Here is a 24,968-nt window from a genome sequence, read left to right on the forward strand (position 1 = left end):
CTCTGACTGACATGATGAGCCGCTGCCAAGCGGAAGTCGACCGCGACTGCAATTCCAATTCCAATTCCAATCTCAATTCCAATCCCAATTCCAGCCTGAATTGCCGCTCAACTCGTCGCTGCATTCGAGCAGACTCAACTCGAGCCACTTTTATTTACTTTAAATTCAATTAAAGTGTAAAAAATTTAATAGCCTATTATATCGCATGCCCTAAAGATATTTATCTTATTTAGATGCGGGGAAATTATATAAAAATAAATTTAAAAAATTTTTAAAGTTACGTTAAGATATATTCATAAATAAATTACGATAGAAATTTTAAATCCTCGCAGAGATAAATTATACAAATATTTTATTTAGAACAAACTCGAAAATTTGCGAAATAATTTTCGCAAATTTATTTATTTTCATATTGTTCAAAATTTACTTTATTTTCTCATATACACATTTTAATTAAACAAAAATTCCTTTTTATTTACATATATTTCTCTCCATTTTCTGAATGTAAATAAATTCATTTAGCTCTCTAAAAAATTGTATTTATGATACATAAATCAAAGTTTATGAAATTGTTGCTGCCTCGCGTTGAGTGCGTCTCTTTGTTTATATAAACAAATCGAATTATTTTTAAATGCTGTTGAAAATGCTACAAAAATGAAATAAGCGCAGCAAACGAAGCAAGCAAAAGCTAAAATTCATTTAGGAAAATCCAACATGTTTTTATTATCATTTTATTATTTATTTTTTTTTTTTTTTAGATATACGCTACGCATTGAATGCGGGGATGTATCGTGTTTAGTTTGACTTTATATAGCAGGCAGGATGAGAGGTAAACGAAATTATATATATGAGGTGAGTTAGGCTTTAAGCTGAACTATGTTATCGATAATTATCGATGTCATTTGTCAGACCAGCTGTCTATGCACCTATTTCTTAGCATAGAAGAGGTTTGCATCACTTAAAACTTGTTTGTTTCCATGAAATCGATAAATATCGATAAACTTTTCAGTTATAGAGCACTACATTGGGAACTATCGTGCAAGGGCTGTAACTACACAGATTCTCAAAATGTCTACCCAATACAGCACAGCAATATTTGTCCATAACTCTCTCTAAGAACATAGATTAAGAAAGAGTATCTCCCAGTCGATCACTTCCACTCACTTATCATATTTGGCTTCTGTTGCAGCAGCCACACACATAAATCCATATAAATCTCAATCTAAAATGCAGTCTCCGCACAGAATGAATGACCACATCGACGGAATTGCGTTTGGCCAGATGTGTGCATCTGTGGCCATTCAATGGCCATTCCATGCCATATAAATAAACCCCCTGATTGCAGTTGGAGCACCGCAGAACAGAATATAATAGAATAGAACAGAATAGAACTGTACGAAATAGAGCCGAGTGGAAACAAACCAAATTCCACACGCAATCGCATGAGGCTGCGATTACCATCATCATCAGCGGGATGATCATGATGCTATGACATTTAATGGTATGATGTGATGGGATAGTTGTACTTAGTTATAGTCATGATTGTTGTTGCTTTAAGTGTGATAAATCGACAGTTGAATTAAACGAAATTTGTGTGTGCGTGTTTTTTTTTTCTGCCCCAATGACCAAATAAAAACCAACGAAAATTTAAACAACGGGAATATACGATACACTTTCAAAATGTGAGCTTTATTTTAATTAAGTTTACCAATAAGAAACATATGCGTAGCAAAAATAATACCTGAACTGATACCTTACGATATTTAGCTATATAATCATCTATATCTTTCTTAATACTTTTCTTTCTCTATGTATATCTCTTTCTCTTTCTTTTGATAACTTCTTTTCCGTCTTTTCTTTTTATATGTATATCTCTCTCTTCTCCCAGTAATTCTCTGTATGTGTCTATATCAATATCCACTCTCTTTGTCTTTCTGCCTCTCATTTTTGTTCTTGTTTTTTCTCTCCTGACGATCTATCTCTCTCTCTCTCTGTCTCGTTCTTTCTTTCTCCCCCTATCTTCCTTCTTCTTACTCTCCCTATCTCCCTATCTCTCTCTCTCTCTCTCTCTCTCTCTTTATAATCTTTATAAACTTTACCCATATCAAAATTTCACATAATATACCCAATACTCTAATGCTAGGGTATATAAACTACAAAAAATGTAAACAAATTTAACTAAAAAAGTAAAATAAAATAAAATAAAATGATTTCCCGCTGATAAAAAGGTAAGCAGCACAAGAAGAAGCAGAGCAGCAGCCACCTAATGTGTACTTTAGCCTGAATACAAAAAATGTCTTTTCATCAGAATTTCAAATGCTGCGCGCTGTCAAAGTATGCGAGAGTGTGTGTGTGTGTGTGTGTATGTCACTGTATTAGTGTGTCTGAGTACAGGTGTGTGCGCGAGAGTCGCCCGAGCGGAAGTTATGGAGCCTACGTGCCAAAAAAAAACACACACACACTCACTCATACATATATACACAGATGCAGCTATATACATATATACATAACTGTGCTTGTGTATGTCTATACGAAATTTCACTTTCGCCGCTGTGGATGATATTTTTTTTGTCGCTTTTCCTGTTTTTCTCGACAGGTAGCACAAGCGGGCAGACATTGAGGCAGCCATCGCGGCAGCCACTCGATAAACCACCAATACATGCAGACTCCACAATATGTGTGCGTCTGTGTGTGCGTGTGTGTGTGTGTTTGTGTGCCTTACATATACATCAATGTGTATATAAACAGCCAAATTATGAATTTGTAGGACACTTTCACCTGACTCCCATTTCTCTCCTGTGTATGCGTGTGTGTGTGTGTGTGTGTGTGTGTGTGTGTGTAAGCATCTGTGTGTGCGTGTGTTTGCTGCAAATTGCTAAAGACTTTACGGATCAAGGAACCCATCAAAAATCGTTAAATGCAAAAAATCGGCAACACAATAAGCCGCTCTCTTTCCCTCTCTCCCTTTTTTTTTCTCTCTCTCTCTCGCTCTCTTATGGCATCTCCAGCGATGCCCCCACTTGTTAGGCAGCGGCAACAGAGCAGCTTTAAGTCGATAACATCCGTCCCATACAAAGGATTTACTTACCTTGAGCTTTTGTGCGTTGCGTACTAACTTAGATCTCAAGGTTTTCTCTCTCACTCTTACTCTGTGTGTCTCTTTTACTCACTCACTGCCGAACTACATGTCACTATTTAAGTATTTCATTTATTTATTAATTTTGATTATATTTATTTATTTGTATTTTATGCGTTTTTCTGCTGTAAAAATTTGTTGTTTTTTTTATTTTTGTTTAATTAATACACCGTTATTCGATTAAAATTTAGTGACACCGCAACTTTGTAATCCACACAAACGAGAAGTCTGTGTGTGTGTCAGTGTATGTGTGTGTTTTGATATACACTGCAATTTACTTGTGTATTGTTTTTATTCCCTTTTTATTGTATTCTTGTTTTTTTTTTTTTTTTTTTTTTTTTTTTTTGCGCACTGAAATCTGTCGTCGACTCGCCGCTGGGCTAGCAGTTGCTCGCAGAGCTTCTGTTCATTACACGACGATGTCTCTAGCTAAACTGAAGTGAAAAACCATCGCAATGCGTACTTTAAACTGTGCTACAAAACATACGGACTATGCGACCTGCCTGCGCTCGGCTTTTCGCTCTTTCGGCTCTCGTTCGCTTTCGCTCTCGTGCGGCTCGTCCAACACAGGCAGCGAGCCCTGCATTGTGGGACACAGTTACTTTCTCTTCAGGCAAATTAATATGTTTGTTTATTTTTTTAATAAAAATCAATTAATTAAGAATATTGATATTTAATGACTAAATCTATGTGTTGAATTTAAATTGCAATTAACCTGAAACTAACAAAAATTTGTTTACATAAATAATACAAGCTGTGACGAAGCGTATATTTTATACATCTGCACTTATTTACATATATACCTATACGTATTATTTAAATTTTTATTCTTCAAAACATTTCTTAATTTTCATTTTAACAAATTCATAATTTTTCAGTTGAACTGCATTTTACTGCATTGCCCCACTGTGCTTAGAGCCTGCCTGACTGACTGGCCATAATCATCGTTCACGCTTATTAGGAGCGACGGTGGCGTTACTCTGGCACTAGGTCTTGGTCTGCTCTGCTCTGCTCTGCTCGCAACTGTTATACGGCAAGTCGTTGCGCTGTTTCCGTCTCCATCGCTACGCCTTACTGTATTATGCCCAAGAAGCTTTTTTTCGCATGCTCTCTTTGTGTTTGTTGTTTGTTTTTGTTGGCAACTTTTGGCAGTCGGTGCCGCCGCTCAGCACTTTGCCCCTCAAATTTTGCGGCTTTTGCTGCTGCTGTTGTGGCTGTTGTTGTTGCTATCTTCATTGCACGCGCTCTCTCTCTCTCTCTTTCGCTCTCTCACACTCACTCTTCGCCTTTGTGCCTAACAAAATTTCATTATCTCTAGTGGCCGTTTGTTTATTTATTTGTCGAGCATTTTACGTTTGGTTCGTCTTGGAGAGAGGGGGCGAGTGAAAAGGAACCGAAAAGACTGAGTTGCTACAACCAATGGCATTAACTCTGTTGTAACTTGAATAAATGTTGTCAATGCTTTATAGCCAACATATCCTTAAGTGCGTGTATACATATGCATATGCTATGCTAATACATTCACTGATATCCTCATCGCCTGCATCATTGACTTTATTTCTAGTTTGTGCACATTTCGAGTGTGTTGTTACCACTGTAAGGCCCCCAAAAATCGATCGCACGTTGTCCGGTTTTATTACAAACACACGCTTACACAAGTAACGACACACACACACACACATAAACACTCACACACACAGACACTCTCGCAGGATTTGTAACCTTTCTTTTACAAACACAAACACAAATGCAAAACGTTTGCAGCTGATTTTTTTTTCTTTCTTTCTTTTCTTTTTTGCCGCTAATTTATGCTACATAATTTGGAATTTCGGTAATCAGCTGTTGATTTAAATGACACCAATTGGGCTGCTGATAAAACACAATTATTAAGTAACAGCTAATTTTCTATATTGCGCCTCTTCGATATAATAGGTTTGTGGTTTTATTGGCCTGTTCCATCGAGTATCGAATCAACAAAATATTCCTCTTACACACAAATGCCGCAACACACAACACAAGAGACGTGGACGACGACTCACGACAGAATGACGAGCGCTCAAATCGCAGTTGTCGGCGACTGCGACTGCGGCGCCAGTAACGGTCCAAAACAACAGCTGCAAATCGGCGTCGACATCCGCGGGATACGACCACAACAACAGCAACAGCAACAACAACAACAACAGCTCCACACAAAATGCTCGGGGGACTGGAACAAAGAAAAAAAAGTAAAATAAAAGAAGAGACGAAAAACAACTGTTATGAAAACATTAGACGGAAAGCTTTCGGCTTCAGCTGTGTGCAAAAGCTTAGCCTTCTTCTAAAAATATCGCGTATAACAGTCTTGCAGCTTGCAGCTGGTTGTGTGCTTTTGCCTGTGCGCAAATGTTGAACACATTTTGCAAGCTATGCGCTAAGCAGACACAGAAAACTGAAATGCTCCGCAGTACCGTGTATACCCTGTAAAATGGTATTTTATTGCGGTAGATAATACGTTAAGATAACGAACTGCATCAATTTCTTATCTGATAATGGGCATTAAATTAAGTTGAGTATATTTAGGATAGTGGGACACATTTCCGTGGGCATTAATTATTTGTTAAAAATATTAAAGAATTTCCGCTCCATTGCTTGGTATCAGTTCATTTTCTAAATTCCTATTGCGCTGTCGCCAACTCCAGCAGCGCTGCATTTGCTGTTTACTGTTTAGTCGCAAGCTTTCGCAGAAGCTTAGCATACTCTTAGGCACATGCAAAGCTTTTGCACTCTCAAACGCCTGGCAACCCTGCCAACCACTTTCTTATAACTTGTTGCGCCAGTTTTGTTTTAGTTGCCGCCTGCATCTCGTACCACTCGCACGCCGCACAGCCCTCGCACACTCGCGCTCTCTCCGTCTCGCTCGCGCTCCACAAGGTGGGTCTGTTGTTTTTATTTACTTTCTATGCATTACTTGGCGTAGGCGCGCAGAAAAAAAAATCAAAAAAAAAAAAAGAAAAATGTATTTATAAATGCAACACGCATTTTATATTGGTGGATTGGTAAACATGGCTAACAGAAATTCTAAATTAACATTAAAAACCAAATTGTTTATTAGGAATGTGGGCACGCCCAAAGTAATTTGCATAATTTTCAACTGAAGATCGTATATACAAACAGAAAAAAGAAAAACATTTGAATGGAGTCTAGTGAAAGAAAATGTTCAGACCAGAAACTTTTCAGTTGTTGTACCAAGACTAAATTTTTTTTTTTTAATTAACATGATGAAAAAGATTTGAAATTTGAGTATTAGGAAAATTCAAACGTCGATTGGAGTTTTCTACCTTTTTCTTGAATTATAATAAGAGTTTTGTTTCAAATAAAACTGACTTTAGCAATATGTTAAATTATCGTAGAGTATGCGTCAGACACTTGATGACATAGTAAATTGTGCATATTACACTCGCGCAGCCTTACCTTATGTTTACAAACATAGCTATACAGATACATATATCGTCACATCTATTTACGTCAACAACACCAAAACGGTTGCTCGACTGTTTGTCACGCAGTATTCAAAGCCAAATTCTCTAGCAAAAAGTGAAATTTTTAATTAAATAACAGTTGACATTACTTTCATTATATATATATATATATGCAGATATGGAGCTTATATAGGTTTATATACATATATAGAAGAGGATTATCAGCGAAATTCCTTATCTATCTTTCGATAAAAGCAGTTTGAATCAGAAAAATTGGTCTATAAAAATTATAATATATTTAAATACCTTTTCAACTTTTATATATTATATAACAGTAAACATAACAGATAAGAAATATAGTATAGCCAGTGTGAATAATTTACTTATATATCAAATCATATCACGCCAGTGAAACTTAACTGAAACTGCTTTGAATGATTCTCTTTCATCTCTTATCTGATTCATTTCCCCCCGTTTCATTTCATATTTCTTATCTGGACAAGTAGATCTTTTGTACTCACTTCACGATGGGCAATCCAGTGTGGTTTATCTTCTGGCTTTTGGTCTTCTGGATCATCGCCTTGGCCGTCGCCTGCATCTGTTCGTTCTGCTACATCATCGTCTATTCACTGGTTGTGTGCATTCCGGGCCTATCGGTAAGGACATACATATGTATATACTTGTGCTAACTGGCGATGACATCATCTAGCTGTGCATTATATAAATTATATCTCTGACTACCCATATACATAGTTTAGTTGCCGGGTGCGAAACACTTATCGCGCTTCGTAGATTTTTGTTCCATTACTCATTACTCACAAGAACTAAGCCAACTAGTCTTATGATAAAAAAAAAAAAATCACTCGCATACCCATAAAAAAAAAAAAAATACAAAACAAAAACAAAACAGCCCGCAAAAATCAAAGCAAACCCTCTCTAATCACGCCTTTTCTATGCTTTATACAGGGTATCGCCGAAATACTGCTGCAGGGCCTTCAGTTCCCGCATTATTGCGCAAAGGCCATGATGGAGTGCAAGCCCCCATTCTAATTACCTTCGTACTTTGTTATTATTATTGTTATAATCTAAGTGTAAATCGTTCGTTTTATCAGACTTGTTTTATTAATGATAAATAATAATTATTTAATATATTTGTAAATGGTCTTTTTTTTCTGCTTTGTATTTGTTGTTGTTTAATAATCAATCTCTAGCCGATAACGTAGAGATAAGATAGAATGCTCATGAATGGAGAAAGGTCTTACACTAAAACTCGTTATTAACATGTAAGAGTGCTGCAGTCGGATACTGCCGACTGTCCGATACTCGTTCACGATGCCAAAATAGATACATTTAAATAAATAAAATTCAACCAGATGTTTTACAACTTTCCATAAAATTTATAGATCTACGTAAAACATCATAGTCTTAGCTGTAAAACTGTGAGAGCTTAACACTAGAATAGGCGAGGTTATATGCGAATACGGAATATATTTCCGAATTTCAAGTCAACAGCAGACAAATGGACATTGCACACAACCGATATACCCTCTGCGGAGCAACGTGAACGAGCATAAACAATTTTGCTACAGAATCTCTTGCTAATGTTGGAGAGGTGTATGAACTTTGAACTGTGATCATTGTATACGCCTCATTTGGTGGTGGAGGCAACTGTCGCATTCTGCTGACTGCCTCCAGGTGCGTCCAACGAAGGTGTCGCCAGTGCTCCAGTTGCCGCCTGGTCAACTGTTGAGCCGGCGGGCACTGCATCGCGTTCGTTTAGCGCACGCAGCTCCAGCTCCCCAATTAGCTGCATCACCCGTATTTTGCCCTCGGTGGCCAGCTTGGGCGGCAGCCCTTTCACCGTCGAGCAAATGCTGTCGAAGAAGAGATCCAGTGAGTCGCGCGGCGGCGACTCGATTGAGGTAAGGTGCTGCAGCTGATAGGACTGCATCTGCCGCGATGCATACGACTGCAGCTGCGGCTGCCGCAGCGAATTATAGCAGCCACTGGCAATGGGCGTAATGGTTGCCTTCGAGGTAATCTCATGGTTGCCCGTGGGCGTGCTCGTGCTCATCTTTGTGAGCGCCGATGCGGGCACCTTCTTAATTGTGATGCGGCACGGCTGAGGCGTCGTTGTGGCCGGCTGGGCAGCGGGCATTAGCTGGCCATGCGGCATCTCATTGATGGTCACCTGCAGTGGCAGGTAGTCCAACAGGCCGGAATGCTGCGAATCTGTTTCCGAAGCACGACGCTTGCTAGCCGGCTCATATTCAGCATCACCGTCACCGCTTGCCTCTGGTTGTGCTTCTTCATTTTCTGCTGTGCCATCGTCATCCTCGTCTTCCTCCTCTCCCTCCTCCTCGCCGTCAGCCTCCTCATCCTCATTGTCCGGCTCTGTCTTACACAGCACGCTGCCCGTGGCAAACTGCATTGGCAGTAGGCTCTCATCGTTGCTCTCATCGTTGTACTCCCACTTGATGCTGCCGTTCGATTGGCTCTGAGTTTTCGATTTGACCGATTTGCGTTGAGCGTTCTCCGAGTGTTTTATGCTGCCCTCGTGCTTGCCCAGATCGGAGCGTTTGGCGCTCAAGCGACATTCGCAAACGGCGCAGAATACAAAATGCGGATCAGTTTCATCAAGTATTATCCACGGATATATTGACTGATATTCAGGCTTTGTTTTCGGTCGTGGATATTTGAGCATGGCGCATGGCCTGCGTGGCTTGTACTCCGAGCGCAATGCATCGCTGTGATTAAATTGATTCAATATATATCCCGTATGTGTCATGAATCGTTTAATTTTATTATTTACTTACAGCCTTTCCTGGGTTAATTGCAAATTAGACATTTATTTCTGCTTTCCACAAATATAAACAAAATCCATGTAGTGTGACCGAGTTCGTAAAAAACGAAAATTACTCACAAAATACCAAAACACAAATATACCAAAATAAGGGTGTAAAAATGGCGCTAGTGACGTAAGTAAAATTGGACAAATTTTGATCATATAGACAACAAAATTTTGTTTATTAACTTGGAATTTAATTTCAAAAAATGATTCAACCTGTGATTTAAGCTACAAGATTATCTTTTGCTTCATAGCTTTAACAATATTTATCTTGTGTATTATTTACTATTTTGGTTTTGGTAGATATTTTCAATGCTGAGCTGGTAATTTTGGTCTATTCATGTTGTTGAATCTCTCTTCTTTTGAGTCGTCAGCCGCTCGTTGCTATCATATACTGGCTCGATAACATATGGATAAACGATGTCTGATTTGACGGCGGGCACTTCAACGTCATCTTGGCAATCACAAGGATCTCCATCGTCTTTCTTATTGCAATCACATGCCCTTTGTAAATTTCATGTATTAATATAATTAATAAAAAACTGTTTGACGGGATACATACAATGTTGACTTTTGATCTTGTGAAACCGCAGTCTTTTTATTGGAACTGTTCTTATCCATATTAATACTGGCCCCAGCGACCTTCTCTTTTCGTATATTGATTATCTATAACGGCAAATTTTGAAGTCGATAGTATATGAAAAGCATGTACTACTACTACTGACTACTTTCACTAGACATATATGCTACTATCTCACCTGATTTTCGTTTCGCGCCACGACTATCAATATTGTTATGCGGACCGCTGGGATCGAAGCGGCCAGGAGCTCCGCTCGCTCGAGGCGACGGTCCTTGTGGAAAGTTGCGCATTCTACGTATATTCTCCCGCGACCCAGTTCTATAACGTTCCGGCAGCTCGCTTGGTGGATATCTTTTTTGTGAAGTGGACTTCTCTGAGCTCCTGCGGCTCTTACCCTGCCTATCGTCAGCAGCGCTTTGTGTGCCGATTCGCTTCATTCTCGTGTCATCGTTAGGATGTGGATATCGATAATGGCCCAAATTTTCCGTTGCTGTGCCTGGTCGATAGGCTCGATATTCGTTTGCGATCATCCTGCGAAACGCTTGCGGATCATTCACACGATCATTACGCCGCATATATCGAATATCATCCATTTGACTGTATGGCCGACGATGAGATCGCATTTCGTTGGTGGAAACTCGGTGGCCAACAGGTGTCATATTGCCCGGTAGGTTAGACCTTCTTTGCGGACGCATATTATCTCGATTCCCTGGGCCACGATCCCTAAAATAATCACTCTTCACGTCCTGATAGTTGGACTGATCGCCTGCAAGTAAAATTGTAATAAATAGAGGATTTTCATTTTAACTCTGATTTATATAGAAATCACCGTGCAACAGGTCTTCATCGGTGAAATTGAATGGAGGGAATAGGGCGGACGTTCGCGCGTCTCGAGAGGAAAAGTCATTACTCAAATAGGAAATGCTGGGGCCGGTGCCCACGGACCGATCGTGGCCGTAGCGCGGTCCATAGTTGGGGCCATAGCCAGCTCCATATTGCTCGAAGACATTGCCTTTATTTTTTCTGTATTGATCCTCTGCCAGGTCGGGAAAGAGAGTGTCCCACTGATGATTGCAGGATTTATGTAATACTACATTTTATCTGTGAATATGTAAAGATATGCTTACCATGTAGAATATAGTGAACGCTATAAGGCAGGCGAGCAAGAGAACAAGAGTGAATTTTGTAAACTGCAGAGCCAGAAAAACGAATACAGCGATAACAATCTCAACCTGATGGACACCAATAAATTCCAGAGATTGGCGTATTTCCGCAATTCTAATGGATTGCAAATATCTGATGAATTTGTCAGCCGCTTCGCATGCCACATGATAAGTGTCAGCCATTCTGCATGTAGGATTTGACTGAGGAAACTATTTTACGTGTCAGCTACATGAAATCATTTTAATAATCTTAAGTCTACAATACGTCAACAAAAAACTGTCGCAATTTATTTTTGAATTTCTTTTCAAAAGACTAATGTTTGCAACTATAAAATACCAAATAAGAGAATACTGAAATCACATACATGCCCGTGGTTATTTATCGAGCTTCCGCCACACTTATCGATAATTGGCCAAACATATGCTTTGTAGAATTTGCAATAATTTTAACAATAAGCTTTAGTTTAAACCGTAGTTGAGAATTAAATGCTACGTCGCACAATGGCCGAATTTGACATTACTGCCGGCTTACAGCATGTGCTAAAACGGATCGAGTCGGTGCTGCAAAGTCGCCCTCAGGTACCACTGCAATTGATAATAAAAGTAAACAAACGAAGGTCAAAAGTATATATTTTTTATCAGGAAATTAATGCACCGAAACCTCTGCTGGTGGCTGTTAGCAAAACAAAGCCCGTTGAGTGCATTATTGAGGCTTACAATGCCGGCCAGCGTCACTTTGGTGAGAACTATGTACAGGAGCTAGTGGAGAAGAGTCAACATCCCGACATTTTGGCCCAATGTCCGGATATCAAATGGCATTTGATTGGACATCTGCAGAGCAACAAAATCAACAAAGTACTTAGACTAAGAAGAAAATGCCGCTACGCCTCTAATGCATATATATATAACCAACAGGTGCTTAAGCTACCCAATCTGTACATGATTCAAACGGTGGACAGCGAGAAGCTGGCCAATGGAATAGACGCTGCCTGGGCCAAGCGACAGCCCGAGCCCACTGAGCCGCTGCGAGTGCTTGTGCAGGTCAACACCAGCGGAGAAGATGGTAAGAGTTGGCCAGATGAAATAGGAACTGCCTTGAAGAGTAAACACTTGCATCTTCTATCCATATAGTTAAGAGTGGCGTTGACGCCAGCGCTGCGCCGTCTCTTTATCGATATATCAGCGATAATCTGAAACATCTGAAGCCTGTGGGCATTATGACCATTGGCGCTTATGGTTTCGATTATAGCAATGGACCCAATCCGGACTTTGTAGCTTTGCTGCAGGTGCAACGTGAGATTTGTAAGGCCAATTCATTGCCAGCCGATGCGGTGCAAGTGTCCATGGGCATGTCCAATGACTATGACCGAGCGGTACGTAGTAAGCCAAGCAGTGGCTATTCTCGACTAGCTCTGTCATATATACATATGTAAAAATGTATGTTTTTCTTCTTTCATTGCAGATCGAAATGGGCAGCACTATAGTGCGCGTTGGCACAGCTATTTTCGGACATAGGCCCAAGGCGAGCGAGTGAACAGCCAAAGGAATGTGGTACATACTAGAGAGCCAACGCTCTCTTTCACACTCTATACAGAATGTGAATGGCTACGTTTAATACAGCTGCTTCCCAATGACGTCTATGTCGACCATAGGAAAAGTTCGTTTATTTACCATATATTGAAATAGACGCCATATACTTAAGTATAAAGAAATGTTATGAACTAAGCATATACAAATTTAATTTGCCTTGTAAATATGTATATTTAGAATATCGGCAGATAAACAAATGCTATGCGTAGGTTGCGCCTTTCCTGTTACCTTTAGCGATGTTATTATAGTTTTAATATTGTTATTTTCATATTTCAAGTGTGTATCTTTGCCTTCGGAAATTTTATACTAGAACCCGATGGATTTCAATATTATTTTCGGTATCCCTTGAATATCTGCACTGTTCTGCATTATTTCTAATTTGGCATAGAAGAAACGTATTCATCTTTTTCTTTCGGTTGGCTTGCAGCCAATGCGTCGCCTGGTTACATGCCAAATTCTGAAACGCTTTGAAAATTTGTTTAAAATCACTTTCAAAATAGCAACAACAACAAAACACAATTTCAATTATGTCTACGTGATGATTTATCAATGCATTTTTGGACAGACAGCTTAAGGTCTTGTGTTCTCAAAATTCCATTCAATGTCTTCAGTTAGCTGTTGGGAAATTCGATATGTCGTGAGATTTTCAATTTAATGGGAAAGTTTATTAAAATGATGTACATTTGAAATAAATAATGGGGTAATTTCATATCATAGTTATTGATAATAAATAAATTTTAATGATGTAATATTATATCTAATTATCGTTGAAACGTTATCTTGCAGCAAATTATGCCATGGTGTTGTATACCAACTATTCATTTGTTAAAAAAAATAAAAATAAAAGTGAAATGAAATATATTAAATGTCTTTTTCTTTGTCACCATAAACTAAACACTTATTCCAAAATTTAGAGTTTTTCATTTATTAATATTAAAAGTCGTCTGAGGTCAAATTAGTTACTGTAATAGAAATCTTCATCTTTATTTTTATTTTTCCGAATATAACTAGGAATGCCTTAAATGCAGATTAATGGAACTAAAAAGTTTATGATAAATATAAAGAGCACGATTTTATAATAAAAATAAAAAAATATGGTAATATAAATTATTGAAAAATATTTACATTTAATGGTGTTAAGCGATAATAGTAAATAAACATAAGCAATATAAAAAAATAATAATAATAATAATAAATAAAATGCATTTTTATTGAATGTTGAAATTAAATAGAAAAGTTTTAATTCATAAAATATTTTTAAATGTACCCTAATTTTTTACCGTTATATATATTTAAATTTATATTAAATATAGTAATATATTTAAAAAAAAAAAAAAACAAAAAAATTAATGCATAATACAACTCTTAGAAAATTTAATATTTAGTAAATAACAATATAAAATAAAAGAAAACATTATTAATAGAAAAAAAATTTTAATGTTTAAAATTTAAATTCTTGATTAGAAATTTTATTTAGATTCCTATTAATATTTTCTGAGAAGCAAATTATTATTATGATTATATACACATATGCATTATGTATATTAAGCAATAATTAAACTTATTTATATTATTTCATATGTAAAAAGAAGAGTAATATTCATTAATAAAAATAATTTAAATTAAAAATGTCCATTATATTGAAGAAAATGTTTTATTAATCATTATCCCGACTAATTTTAGCAAACATAATTATCATATGTAAAGTTCATTTAACTTTTTCATAATTCATATATCTCGGATGTTATGCAACATCAATGGAAAACTTATATGCGAAAGAAAAACAAAGATAATGCTGAACAAAAAAATCAGGTTTCCTTTGTTATGTACGAGACGTGAAATAAAGTATTCAAATGTTCTTTGGGTTTGGAATTCTCAGCGCGTTTCTCTCTTTTATATTGCACAATATGCAAACACACGAAATGCCAGGTCGTTGAAAATAGACAAGGTAAGATGCGAAGATCGAGTATATAGCCGATCTAAACTATGTACATACATACATATACAATGATGGCATTTGTGAATGTATGTGGATGTGGATGCGTAGTGGGCCAGGGGAAATGTAGGTGATTTCAGAGCAAGAGGACACCTTCGACAAATGCCTCAAGAGCAAAGATGAATAATACAAAACATGTTTTGCGTTGCCCATTGGGAATGTATGTATATAGCCAGAATAATAGGCCGACGCATAGAGAAGAAATATCTGCTCATAATACACGAAAATAAATTTCAAAATTCAACAAACTGATATATAACAAATGCATATACATATACATATATATATGTTTCTATATATATGTGTATTCGCGCAGAGAAGCAACCGTTAAAATTAGATTTTTGATTAGAGCAGCGACACGATGAGTAAACATTTCGAACCACCGAGCCACCAGCCACCACCCGCAACCCACTCGACGCCTGGGCGCACCTCGCCTTGCAGATACTAAAAAAGGCAGCACGATACAGATACAGATCTCTGGCTATAGCAATGGCTATAGCGAAAGCCAAAACGAAACGATTCGGGCGGCTCGGTGTGGCCGAAGTGGCCGATTTGGTCGCTCGGCTCGGCGTTCGGGTCTGGGTGTATGAAGAAGAGACGGTCAGAAAAAAGAATTTAAAACATCATTGTATGGACGATAAAATCAGCCACAGTTTCAGTGTGCTCTGACCGCTCGACTCGATTAGACACCACAACAAAGTTCAGCACCATGGTAAGGAGACTCGGGATATGGCGCCCAGCACCACCAGCAAAGGACTCGCGATCTATTTGTATATCCATAGCCAAACTTCAGTTTCTTGTGCAGTGTTTAAGTTTCGAAATGACTTAAAGTAAAGCAAGTGCATAATCGTTAAACGACCTCAATGACTCACCCGTATGTGGATTATTGTGACAATTGCCTGTGGATATTTGTCCATCGATTTCAAATTAGTTCACAAATGGAAAAAATATTTGAAAATCTATTTTTGATACGTGTGAAAAGTTTACTTTACGCACACTCACACACGCGTGAAATTCTATAAATGGATCGGTCGGAACAGTAATATGATCTAGCCAAAGCGAGAGGCATATAGCCTATGAGAGCTTACGTAATGCGCGTCGAGTATTTTTAGCTTGAAGAACGGGCGGAAACTTTTGAAACATATTTTCGAAATGTTAGGAATTTTGAAATATCTGAAATGCCTAATGGAAATATATTGATCCACTATTTCTATCCACTTTTAGGCGGATGAGAAGAAGAAGGTTAAGAAGAAGAAGACCAAGGAAGAGGGAGGTACTTCAGAAACCGCTTCTGAGGCAGTGTCCGAGGCAGCAACCCCCGCACCAGCTGCCACTCCTGCCCCAGCTTCTGCTACTGGTTCGAAGAGAGCGTCGGGCGGCTCGCGTGGCTCAAAGAAATCGAAGCGCGCCGGCTCCTCGGTGTTCTCTGTCTTCTCCCAGAAGCAGATTGCCGAATTCAAGGAAGTGAGTATTTAGCTAGAGACCCAACTCAGACATGAATCCAAAAAAGAATGAAAAAATGCCTGAGCTATCCCCACCTAGCCATGTCGCATACCATGATACCATCAACAAGACCAAATCACCAACCACCTCTCTTTCTCTTTCTCTCTCTCTCTCTCTCTCTCTCTCGCTCGCTCGCTCGATCACGCTCTGTCTCGCTCGCTCTGCGTGTCGGTCGCTCTCCAATTCCATTACACTGCGCTGCGAATCAGGCCTTCCAACTTATGGATGCCGACAAGGACGGTATTATTGGCAAGAACGATTTGCGCGCTGCCTTCGATTCCGTCGGCAAGATCGCCAACGACAAGGAGTTGGACGCCATGCTGGGCGAAGCCTCCGGTCCAATTAACTTCACCCAATTGCTGACCCTGTTCGCCAACCGTATGGCCACCTCTGGTGCCAACGATGAAGACGAGGTTGTTATTGCTGCCTTCAAAACATTCGATAACGATGGTCTCATCGATGGTGATAAATTCCGCGAAATGCTCATGGGCTTCGGTGACAAATTCACCATGAAGGAGGTCGATGATGCCTTCGATCAGATGGTCATTGATGACAAGAATCAAATCGATACCGCATCCCTGATCGAAATGCTCACCGGCAAGGGTGATGAGGAGGAAGAGGAAGCCGCCTAAGCAGCAGCAGACCCACAACAAACACACATCCTAACTCTTAACTCAGCATCCATATTACAACCAACAACCAACAACAACAACAACAACAACAAAACTTAAAAAAACTTTTAAAAATCGTGAAAAAAAATAATAAACGTAATTAAAAGAAATGCTCGTTTTACATATGTAAATCTCAGATATATTTATATATATATATACAATCTCTTTTTGTTAAAACAACAACAATAACAACAACAAGAACAAGAACAAACACCAAAATTAATACTCTTAACTTCTTCTACCAAGTACCACGCCTCATTTTTTAGGGATAGTTAAAAGTCCAATTGTCGAAGCGCCATCTTGTTTCAGCTAGTTTTCTAGTTGATGATTTTATTATTAAATTTTACACGTAAAATTTATAAATAACTGCAAAATCTATATATTATTTATTTTAAAACAACAAAAACATGTTTTCATTTGCTGTTCGTTGAGAGAAATTTTGAGAAAGGAAAAGGCAAGAAAAACGCAAAAGATGCGCAGGCCAAGTGGGTAGCTAATCCTATCTATCTATATATATATCTCTATATATTTGTATGAGTATATGTTTCATAATATATATATATATTCTGTATACATGAGAATATATATAGTTCTTTGTAGGCCTTGGCCCACATTTGTTAGTTTGTTAGTTTGTTTTACAGGTTAAGGAGAGAGAGACAATACAATTCGTTATCGTTAGGTTACTTTCATCTGAGAGCCAAATATTCTATATACATATATATATTTCTATATATATCTATAACACTATAATATGCATATAATCTCTATCGTTCGTTAAACAATATTTATATACTCTATATATATATACATGAATTTTTATTTTGAAAATATGAGAGTTAGCTTTATGAAAAGAACGAAACATTTTCTATTTCATTCACTCAAATTGTTTTACCTATTTCTAAATCTTTCTTATTTTTATGCCAGTTTACATAACTTAACCAAAGAATAAGAAAAACAAATTTTCAAGTTTATGCGTTCACAGAATAGAAGAAGAAAAAAGTATCGAAAAGTTTTTAAAATGCAAAAGTTGCTTTAATTTTTGAAGAGTTCACGTTTTCATGTTTTCTGAAAAAAAAAAACAATATTTTATATTTATATCTATATAAACGTCGAATTTAAATATGACCCGACCATCTATATATATATGATCATATGATACCACATGAAGATTTACTTAATGGGCGTGTGCTCGAATTGTAACACGAATTCGATACACATTGGCCCGATTATACAAGCGCATGTATAGCGACCATCGATCGTCTATATCCAGTATAGTTTACTATATATTACATACATTTTCGAGAGCAAAAGATATCCAATTCACCCCCAATCCCGCTAGGACAGAGGCCACAGCAATGAGCCTCCTAGGCATTGCCGGGTGCATCAGTACCAGAGAAGTGGAAGAAATCAAATAAAACAAGGAAATAGGCAAAAGAACATAGGTAGATGACACAGATGTCATAAGCAATACACAATCCTAAGTACTATAAGGTCTCATTCAACACAACCTATGTACTACAACAACAACAAGAACACAAAACAAAACAATTTAAAAACAAAATATATTCAACAAGTTGTTAAGTGCGAAAATTTTTACTTCAGTATAAACTTAAGTTATATGGCAAAGAAAAAATCTCAAAAAAAAAAGAAAAACAAAAAAAAAATATAATAACAAAAACTTTTTTAACCCGGTCAGAAATATTACAAAAAAAAAAAATACAAATAAATTTGAGAACTGTTTTTATATAACAATGATGATGATGATATCGATGACTTTAATGGAATAAAGCGAATAGCGAGTCGTCCTAAAAAAGAGAAATACAATTGAGTTTTATTTGCATGTGGCTGGGTAAATATATTTTATTTATTTTTATAATTATTATATATATACAATAAGAAGCAATAGCACACGAAAGTCGGCCAATAATTAAAAAATGGCTAGATTTAGCGGAAATAATTTGGGCACTAACCGCACTTTAAGCAAGCGAGCTGTATAAGAGTGAAAGCAATGCACCAAGCACTCTTCAATGTGCATATAAGACAAGCCACACGAAACTGTCTTTCGTAGTTCAAGTATTTAGTATAAGACTTTTATAAGAACAGCCACAGCTGGTGGCAGTCAGTTGGAAGTTCTGTTTGAATTATAAGTTAACACAATATTGAGTAGTATAAGAGTAAGCTAAATGCAAGACTGTATTATGTGCATGCAAAACATGTATTTTACTTATGCATACATACATACATATGTACGTATATGTAAGCGATGCCAATGCAACTGGTGCGCAATGATTCTAGTATAAATGCTGTATAAGAATAGCAACAGCTGATTGCCGCCCGTTTTGTAGCAAAGTTCATATGTTGAGCGCAGTATAACAAAATCTATGCTAATATAAAACAAATAGACAAACAATAAATAATATAAGAGTCACACGCACAAGACAAACTCTAGCTGCAAGAAAGGTAAAAGCGATTCGTCTTATACTTGCATAATATTTTCATTCATTACATTTGGTTCGCCTGGCCTGCGTCTAGTATAAGTCTTGTATAAGAGCAGCAACAGCTGATGGCAGCCGGTTCGTAACTGAGCTGAGCAGAGCAAAACAAAGTCTCAAACGAAAGTCAAGCTCAAAGCGAAACGCGTAAACAAACTCAAAACTCAAACTCAACACAGCTGGGCCGAAAACAAAAAATGGTTAAAGCCAACAATCGTGTTGTTTTCGACCAGTTTTCTGTTGAATTGCGACGTGTGCGGTTTTTGCTTAGCCCCCGTCAGTGCGCACGCATGCGCCGTGAGTTATGAAAGTGCCCAGCGCAACAGTAAAAACAACTATTTAGCAATTGCTTCAAGCCTCGCTAAAGAAAAGCCCAGAAAATAGTCAAATAGGTGTCGCAGGAAAGCAGTCGAAGAACATGCCGCATGGCAGCCAACGAGTGGGCTCAATAACCCAGCTTTTATGCGTCATTTTGGCCCATGGAATTGCAACACAAAGCGGCGGTAAGTACACATACAGCTATAACAAATATATGTGTATATGTATAGTTAAGTATATGATAAGGCCTTACCAGACATGCGGAACAGCCTTGTCCAATCACCTTCGATTCCCACGCATTGTATGCAAATGCACTGCAAGAAAATTGACTGAGATTCCAATGCAAGTAATGCATGTAAGCGAAAATTAAAGTAATAAAAGTGATCTAATTGTGTGTGATTGACCAGGCAATACCCTATACCTAGTCTGGCCTTACTTGAGTATTATGCTATAGGTGAATTGGCTGTGGTGAACTAATTTCTATGAGCTTAAATGCATTATATTTGGAGTCTTTAGATGGGTTATTGGTTGTTGGTCTATTTTAAAATTGGTGACATATGTATATAGCAAAAAGAGAATGCTAAGATAGTCTAAAACTGAATTAGAATTGCAATTTTAGTAATCAAATATTTGAGCTGGGCATCACAAACGCTAACTGATAGTCGATATATATCGATTTTGAAGGTCATTAAAATATGAAGATATAATGTCTATATACTTATAATAAACTAGTCGAAGAGCTTTAAAAACCCAAGCAAGACATTGTCACTTAACGCTAGACTAGCTTTTCCGTGTATGCATAATATCGATATTTATCGATTTTGTTAAATATGTATATGTGAATAATGAAACAAAAATAACTCTCAGCAAGTCTACAATTTTAGCAATATAGTATGATATATTGGCTCACACTTAAACATATTTTATTACTTTTTCATAAGTAAGCAAAATTCGTGTATACCCCAATTCAACTCTCGCATTGACTGCAGGGTATATGTACATCTCTGCAAAAAACGCGTTTGATTAGGACAGGTATTTTTCTTGACTCATCCATATGAATTTTGTTTTGTTTTTCTGCTTCGTAAGCAGCTGAGGCACAGCATCTAATTGCCTACATCTCGCAGCATGGACTGCACGGAGAGATCACGTTTCGGCAGAGCAGCCCCGAGCTGGTGGAGATCCAGGCCAATCTGGAGGCGACGTTGCAGTATCCCGAGCAGGTTTGGAGCTGGGCCGTGCGACGTTTTCCCGTGGACTACACGAACATAGAGGCCGACGAGCGCTGTCAGCTGGAGCGTCTGGGCGCCCAGGTGCTCAGCTTCGATGAGGAACTGGATTATCTGGTGCTGCCGGGCAATGAGACGGGTCGCTGGGAGCACAAGATGCAGCTGATCGGAGACCGTGGCATTTGGGGCAAGTCGCTGGTGCTGACGGAAATCAATTCGAATGCACGAATTTGCGCCACGATAACCACGGTGCAGAACTCCATGGAGCACATGGCTGAGGCGCGCTTCAATACGCCCATTGCGGGCTCTGTGTACTTTCGCTGGCTGGCGCCGACAGATGGCGCCAGCGGCGATACGCTGATCTACTCGGACCTGTATCACATACAGGCACAGCCGGAGGACAAGCAGCCGTTCACGCAGCATCACTGGAAGATCTTTGTGACGGACATCTTCAAGCACGATCACCATCGCAGCGAGGACAATTGCAACTTCCTGCAGCTGGTGTTCGATCCGCAGGGCCAGGGCCCGGGCCACGGCATTGGCGACTTGGATGCGCGTCTGGGCAGAATCAATGTGGCCAAGAATGCCTTGCGCCAGCCGCAGCGCAGCGTCTTTCGGGATGCACAGCTGGCGCTGCTGCCCTCAGATCTGACCATACCGCATCGCACGCTCTACCTGATGCTCTACGACAACCAGCATCCGGACAACTATCTGGCCTGCACCAAGATACGGCACGTGCAAACGCTGACCTACAAGTGAGTGAGAGTCTTAGTTAACTTTGATTTGCTAACTGAATTTTCCGATTCGCTTGCCAGAACCTTCATCAACAATGGCGGTGTTAAGGGCGAGGTCACCTTTAGCCAGCGCTCCAAGTTCGATCCCACCTTCCTCAACTTCACTCTGTCCACTCCACACGCCCCGCACGTGAGCCGCAAGTTTGCCGCCGATGTGGCCGCCTTCCGCATTCACAGTCTGCCGCCCGCGCCGCAAAGAATCGGGCAGCCGGACTACTGCGAGACGACGGGCGAGCTATTCAATCCCCTGGACGTGAACCTGGAGCATGCGCCGCCACCCGGCTATGGCACCCAGGAGCAGTATGCCCTTGGCGACCTCAGCGGCAAGCTGCAGGGCCGCAACAAGCAGTACTTCCATCAGTACGTCCTGCCCGGCACCAGCTCCGAGCTGAGCGGCCTCTACTGGGATCTCTATCTGCCTCTGCAGGGTCGCCACAGCATCGCCCATCGCAGTCTAGTCATCTACACCTATAACCGCAACGATATTCATAATATAACCAAGAATATCTGGGGCTGCTCTCCGTTGAATCAATACCAGCGGAATGGCATCTACCAGCAGCCCATGTTTACGGCGCAGGTAAGACCCCCACTCTCTTAGACTTCCTCCACCAACTGATGACTAATTCACATCATTCTATTTAGGTACTCTTCCGCTATCCTATAGTCGGTCGTGTTATATTGCGTCAGGCCGCCGAGCAGCCCTGGCAGGATACGACGGTGCTCTTTGAGTATCTGATACAGGCGGACGGCTCCTCGCAGAACAGCAGCTACGATCATCGCTGGGCGATCCATAGCAATCCGCCGGGCAAGGACTTCTATGACTGGCAGCAGCGTTGCGTCTCGGCTGGCGCTGTCTTCAATCCATTCAAGGTGGACTGGGGCAATCGCAGCGTTGACGACTTCTGCCATCCGCAGCGGCCCGCCATGTGCCGCATGGGCGCCCTGGACACACGTCTGGGTAAGCTGACAATAGCGGGGGGTAAGCGCAGCGCCCGCCAGCTGAGCCGTCGCATGTTCATCGATGGCAATCTGCCGCTGTCGGGCAGCCACAGCATACTGGGCAAATCCCTGGTCATCTACGACGACAATGGGCCAAAGGCGCGAGGCGAGCGCCTAGCCTGCTCCAGTCTGATCGGGCACTATCGTCGCAAGGTGGTGGCCAAGGATTGGTATGCCAACGGGGATGCGCTGACGGTCGCCGGCAAGCTGGAAATCACACAGCAGTCGGAGTACGACATCAGCAACGTGGAGGTGCAGCTCAAAGGACTGCAGGACAACAGCGGCTATCACATACACATGGTAGGTCATCATCTGCATTGGCTTGGCCTCAAGTTTCTTAGCATTTCGTTGCTTGCAGACTCCCGTCGAGGCCAACCTGGCCTTTCCCTGTGAGGCTTCTACTCTGTACGGCCACTTGAATCCCTTCGGAGTCAATCCAAAGTCCTCGCCACCGCCCAAGCAGGGCACCAGCGATCAGTACGAGATGGGCGACCTGAGCGGCAAGTTTGGACGACTCAATGGACTCACTCAGTACGAGGATGCCTACAATGACACCTACCTCCCGCTCTTCGGCTACACCAGCATCATTGGCCGCTCCGTGGTCATACACAAGCAGCAGAAGAACGCTCGCTGGGCTTGCAGCACCCTGGAGCGCGGCTACAGTCCAAGTGAAGCGCGTGAGCTGCGCGCCATTGCCTCGTTCCACCATCCCACGGGCTATGCCTATGGCTACGTAAAGATGACGCAGCTCATTCACAACGACGGCAGTCAGTCGGAGACCGTGATCGAGGTCAAGCTGCGTCATCCGGGCAAAAACGATCGCAACACCACACGCAATCACAACTGGCAGATCTTTGTCAATCCGGTGGGCGTTGATGCGGCCGTCAAGCCAACCGCAACACGCTGCGTCGCCGGTGGCTATGTCTGGAATCCCTTCTACACACAGCTGGCCGATCCCTTGAATGTGGGTGAAAGTGAATTAATGATAGTAATTATTAGAGAATAACTTTTGCTTTGCCCTCAGCTCGATCTGTATGAGCAGGAGTGCGGACCGGATAATCCGCTGCGTTGCTATGTGGGCGATGTGGGTGCCCGCTTGGGTACCATAGGTAAGCAGCTTCAAGTCTCTTATTATTATAATTATTATCTTTTATTCCATCTCCCATTAGATCTGGGTGGGGAGCGCGTGGTGCTGACCGACTCCAATTTCCCACTGGAAGCGCCCGTGGGTGCCATTGGCCGTTCGCTTGTGATCTTTGGACCGGATCATTCGCACGAGCGTTTCGCCTGCGCCAACATCGAACCGGATCACAATGTCATAAAGTACATCAATCTCCAAAAGCCGCCACGTTTCGTTGTGTAAGTGCAATCATTCCTGCAGCTAATGCATTGCTTGAGTGAATTCTGCTCCGTTTGCAGCGCACAATTCCTGGAGGAGCTGCGTTCGGTGATGGGCATTCCGGAGTGGATGCTGGATGTGGATGCTCGGCGCACGAAGGAGCTGCATGGCGGCGCCTGCATTCAGATGATCATACACTTCAAGGGACCTCTGGCACATCGCCTCGAGCTGGATATGTCGCGCCTAATAGCCGCCGGTCGACTCGATGCTCCGAGTCTTTATATACCGGGCTACGTCAATACCAAACGCAAGGCGACCATCTCCTATCGCACCTGTGGTGTAAGGGATATCAATGAGAAGCGTGAGTACATATTTGTAATTAGATGAAATATATGATAATTGAAATACCTCTCTGTATCCCTATCTCTATCTCTATCGCTCTCTGTCGTATAGGTACCAAAACGTTTAAGGGCAGCTTCTCATCTAGTTTAGCACCAACCCAGCCAAAGTCTTATGTATTAGCTGTGACAGTCATCACTTTAATTGTTCAACTTTTGTAAATACTCTCTCTACTTTAAGCTAAAAGAAAATAAAAGAATGTTTTGTATACAAGAAATATGATACTTTGTATGATATGAGTAGGGTTAGAACCAAAGATCAAAGCTTAGTCTTCTGCTCTGCGAGTATAGCTGCATTGTACCAGATCATTAAGCTATAATGCAGATGATTTATCTGTATTGCTTTGCTTAGATATAGACAACTAAGACTTTACTTCTAATAGATGCATTCCATGTGCATTCGTTCATTTTAAAATTGTTAGCAGGAGAGTTGAACTGTAAGACTTGAGCTGATATG

At 40.3% G+C, this 24,968-nt stretch overlaps 7 protein-coding genes across 9 annotated transcripts in view; 4 read left to right on the forward strand and 3 right to left on the reverse strand.

Annotated features, from left to right (window-relative positions):
- Ace (Acetylcholine esterase) overlaps window positions 1–5,173 on the reverse strand; it is a 52,808-nt gene extending 47,635 nt beyond the window's left edge. The window contains exons 1-2 of one of the 2 annotated variants that reach the window (XM_030383478.2): window positions 5,128–5,173; window positions 3,089–3,261 (exon numbers count right to left, since the gene is read on the reverse strand). The gene's annotated coding sequence lies outside the window, so the exon portion shown is untranslated. Of the gene's footprint in view, window positions 1–3,088; window positions 3,715–5,127 lie in introns of those variants that run through there. The other variant, XM_030383479.2, reaches the window with a different exon arrangement.
- A 732-nt stretch (window positions 5,174–5,905) lies between these two features.
- LOC108659496 (uncharacterized) lies at window positions 5,906–7,753 on the forward strand. Its single transcript, XM_018112451.3, has 3 exons — window positions 5,906–6,046; window positions 7,101–7,250; window positions 7,561–7,753. Exons 2-3 carry the CDS (start codon window positions 7,122–7,124, stop codon window positions 7,642–7,644), a joined length of 213 nt encoding a protein of 70 aa, XP_017967940.1. The 5' UTR covers window positions 5,906–6,046; window positions 7,101–7,121; the 3' UTR covers window positions 7,645–7,753.
- Window positions 7,698–9,569, reverse strand: Ravus (ravus). The gene is made up of 2 exons (XM_018112443.3): window positions 9,411–9,569; window positions 7,698–9,341 (listed from the first exon to the last, which is right to left on the reverse strand). Exons 1-2 carry the CDS (start codon window positions 9,440–9,442, stop codon window positions 8,243–8,245), a joined length of 1,131 nt encoding a protein of 376 aa, XP_017967932.1. The 5' UTR covers window positions 9,443–9,569; the 3' UTR covers window positions 7,698–8,242.
- Window positions 9,570–9,799: 230 nt separating this feature from the next.
- Window positions 9,800–11,520, reverse strand: LOC108659492 (uncharacterized). The gene is made up of 5 exons (XM_018112444.3): window positions 11,150–11,520; window positions 10,852–11,086; window positions 10,201–10,788; window positions 10,005–10,108; window positions 9,800–9,946 (listed from the first exon to the last, which is right to left on the reverse strand). Exons 1-4 carry the CDS (start codon window positions 11,366–11,368, stop codon window positions 10,065–10,067), a joined length of 1,086 nt encoding a protein of 361 aa, XP_017967933.1. The 5' UTR covers window positions 11,369–11,520; the 3' UTR covers window positions 9,800–9,946; window positions 10,005–10,064.
- A 48-nt stretch (window positions 11,521–11,568) lies between these two features.
- LOC108659493 (pyridoxal phosphate homeostasis protein) lies at window positions 11,569–13,303 on the forward strand. The gene is made up of 5 exons (XM_018112447.3): window positions 11,569–11,764; window positions 11,828–12,040; window positions 12,101–12,248; window positions 12,317–12,558; window positions 12,648–13,303. The coding sequence occupies exons 1-5, from the start codon at window positions 11,672–11,674 to the stop codon at window positions 12,717–12,719; spliced, it is 768 nt and encodes a 255-aa protein (XP_017967936.1). The 5' UTR covers window positions 11,569–11,671; the 3' UTR covers window positions 12,720–13,303.
- A 1,986-nt stretch (window positions 13,304–15,289) lies between these two features.
- Window positions 15,290–17,351, forward strand: Mlc2 (myosin regulatory light chain 2). The gene is made up of 3 exons (XM_018112450.3): window positions 15,290–15,483; window positions 15,996–16,235; window positions 16,484–17,351. Exons 1-3 carry the CDS (start codon window positions 15,481–15,483, stop codon window positions 16,904–16,906), a joined length of 666 nt encoding a protein of 221 aa, XP_017967939.1. The 5' UTR covers window positions 15,290–15,480; the 3' UTR covers window positions 16,907–17,351.
- A 2,134-nt stretch (window positions 17,352–19,485) lies between these two features.
- On the forward strand, window positions 19,486–24,729 carry Rsod (superoxide dismutase family protein Rsod). Of its 2 annotated transcripts, XM_018112436.3 has the most exons (9): window positions 19,489–19,940; window positions 20,845–21,736; window positions 21,797–22,352; window positions 22,418–23,074; window positions 23,133–23,738; window positions 23,799–23,883; window positions 23,944–24,133; window positions 24,194–24,474; window positions 24,567–24,729. In XM_018112436.3, the coding sequence occupies exons 1-9, from the start codon at window positions 19,856–19,858 to the stop codon at window positions 24,671–24,673; spliced, it is 3,459 nt and encodes a 1,152-aa protein (XP_017967925.1). In that variant the 5' UTR covers window positions 19,489–19,855; the 3' UTR covers window positions 24,674–24,729. The 2 variants fall into 2 exon arrangements, with proteins under 2 accessions (XP_089112686.1, XP_017967925.1); XM_089256560.1 differs by having other exon boundaries at window positions 19,486–19,940; window positions 23,799–24,133.
- Window positions 24,730–24,968: the final 239 nt, after the last annotated feature.

Source organism: Drosophila navojoa, chromosome 2, assembly GCF_054131105.1.
Source record: "Drosophila navojoa isolate 15081-1374.11 chromosome 2, UAZ_NAV_1.0, whole genome shotgun sequence".
NCBI classification, from domain to species: domain Eukaryota; kingdom Metazoa; phylum Arthropoda; class Insecta; order Diptera; family Drosophilidae; genus Drosophila; species Drosophila navojoa.

Excerpts from the sequence above, each read along its gene's own strand:
- LOC108659492 (XM_018112444.3), bottom strand. The coding sequence starts at position 11,368 with ATGGCTGACACTTATCATGTGGCATGCGAAGCGGCTGACAAATTCATC. Across the intron at positions 11,087-11,149 it reads CGTTCACTATATTCTACATG|TGGGACACTCTCTTTCCCGA; the intron begins GTAAGCATATCT and ends TGCAATCATCAG. Across the intron at positions 10,109-10,200 it reads TGGCGCGAAACGAAAATCAG|ATAATCAATATACGAAAAGA; the intron begins GTGAGATAGTAG and ends TTGCCGTTATAG.
- LOC108659493 (XM_018112447.3), top strand. The coding sequence starts at position 11,672 with ATGCTACGTCGCACAATGGCCGAATTTGACATTACTGCCGGCTTACAG. Across the intron at positions 11,765-11,827 it reads TGCTGCAAAGTCGCCCTCAG|GAAATTAATGCACCGAAACC; the intron begins GTACCACTGCAA and ends ATTTTTTATCAG. Across the intron at positions 12,559-12,647 it reads CCAATGACTATGACCGAGCG|ATCGAAATGGGCAGCACTAT; the intron begins GTACGTAGTAAG and ends CTTTCATTGCAG.
- LOC108659496 (XM_018112451.3), top strand. The coding sequence starts at position 7,122 with ATGGGCAATCCAGTGTGGTTTATCTTCTGGCTTTTGGTCTTCTGGATC. Across the intron at positions 7,251-7,560 it reads TGTGCATTCCGGGCCTATCG|GGTATCGCCGAAATACTGCT; the intron begins GTAAGGACATAC and ends TGCTTTATACAG.
- Rsod (XM_089256560.1), top strand. The coding sequence starts at position 19,856 with ATGCCGCATGGCAGCCAACGAGTGGGCTCAATAACCCAGCTTTTATGC. Across the intron at positions 22,353-22,417 it reads AGCCCATGTTTACGGCGCAG|GTACTCTTCCGCTATCCTAT; the intron begins GTAAGACCCCCA and ends CATTCTATTTAG. Across the intron at positions 23,739-23,798 it reads AGCTGGCCGATCCCTTGAAT|CTCGATCTGTATGAGCAGGA; the intron begins GTGGGTGAAAGT and ends CTTTGCCCTCAG.
- Mlc2 (XM_018112450.3), top strand. Across the intron at positions 16,236-16,483 it reads AGATTGCCGAATTCAAGGAA|GCCTTCCAACTTATGGATGC; the intron begins GTGAGTATTTAG and ends GCTGCGAATCAG.
- Ravus (XM_018112443.3), bottom strand. The coding sequence starts at position 9,442 with ATGTCTAATTTGCAATTAACCCAGGAAAGGCT. Across the intron at positions 9,342-9,410 it reads CAATTAACCCAGGAAAGGCT|CGATGCATTGCGCTCGGAGT; the intron begins GTAAGTAAATAA and ends ATTTAATCACAG.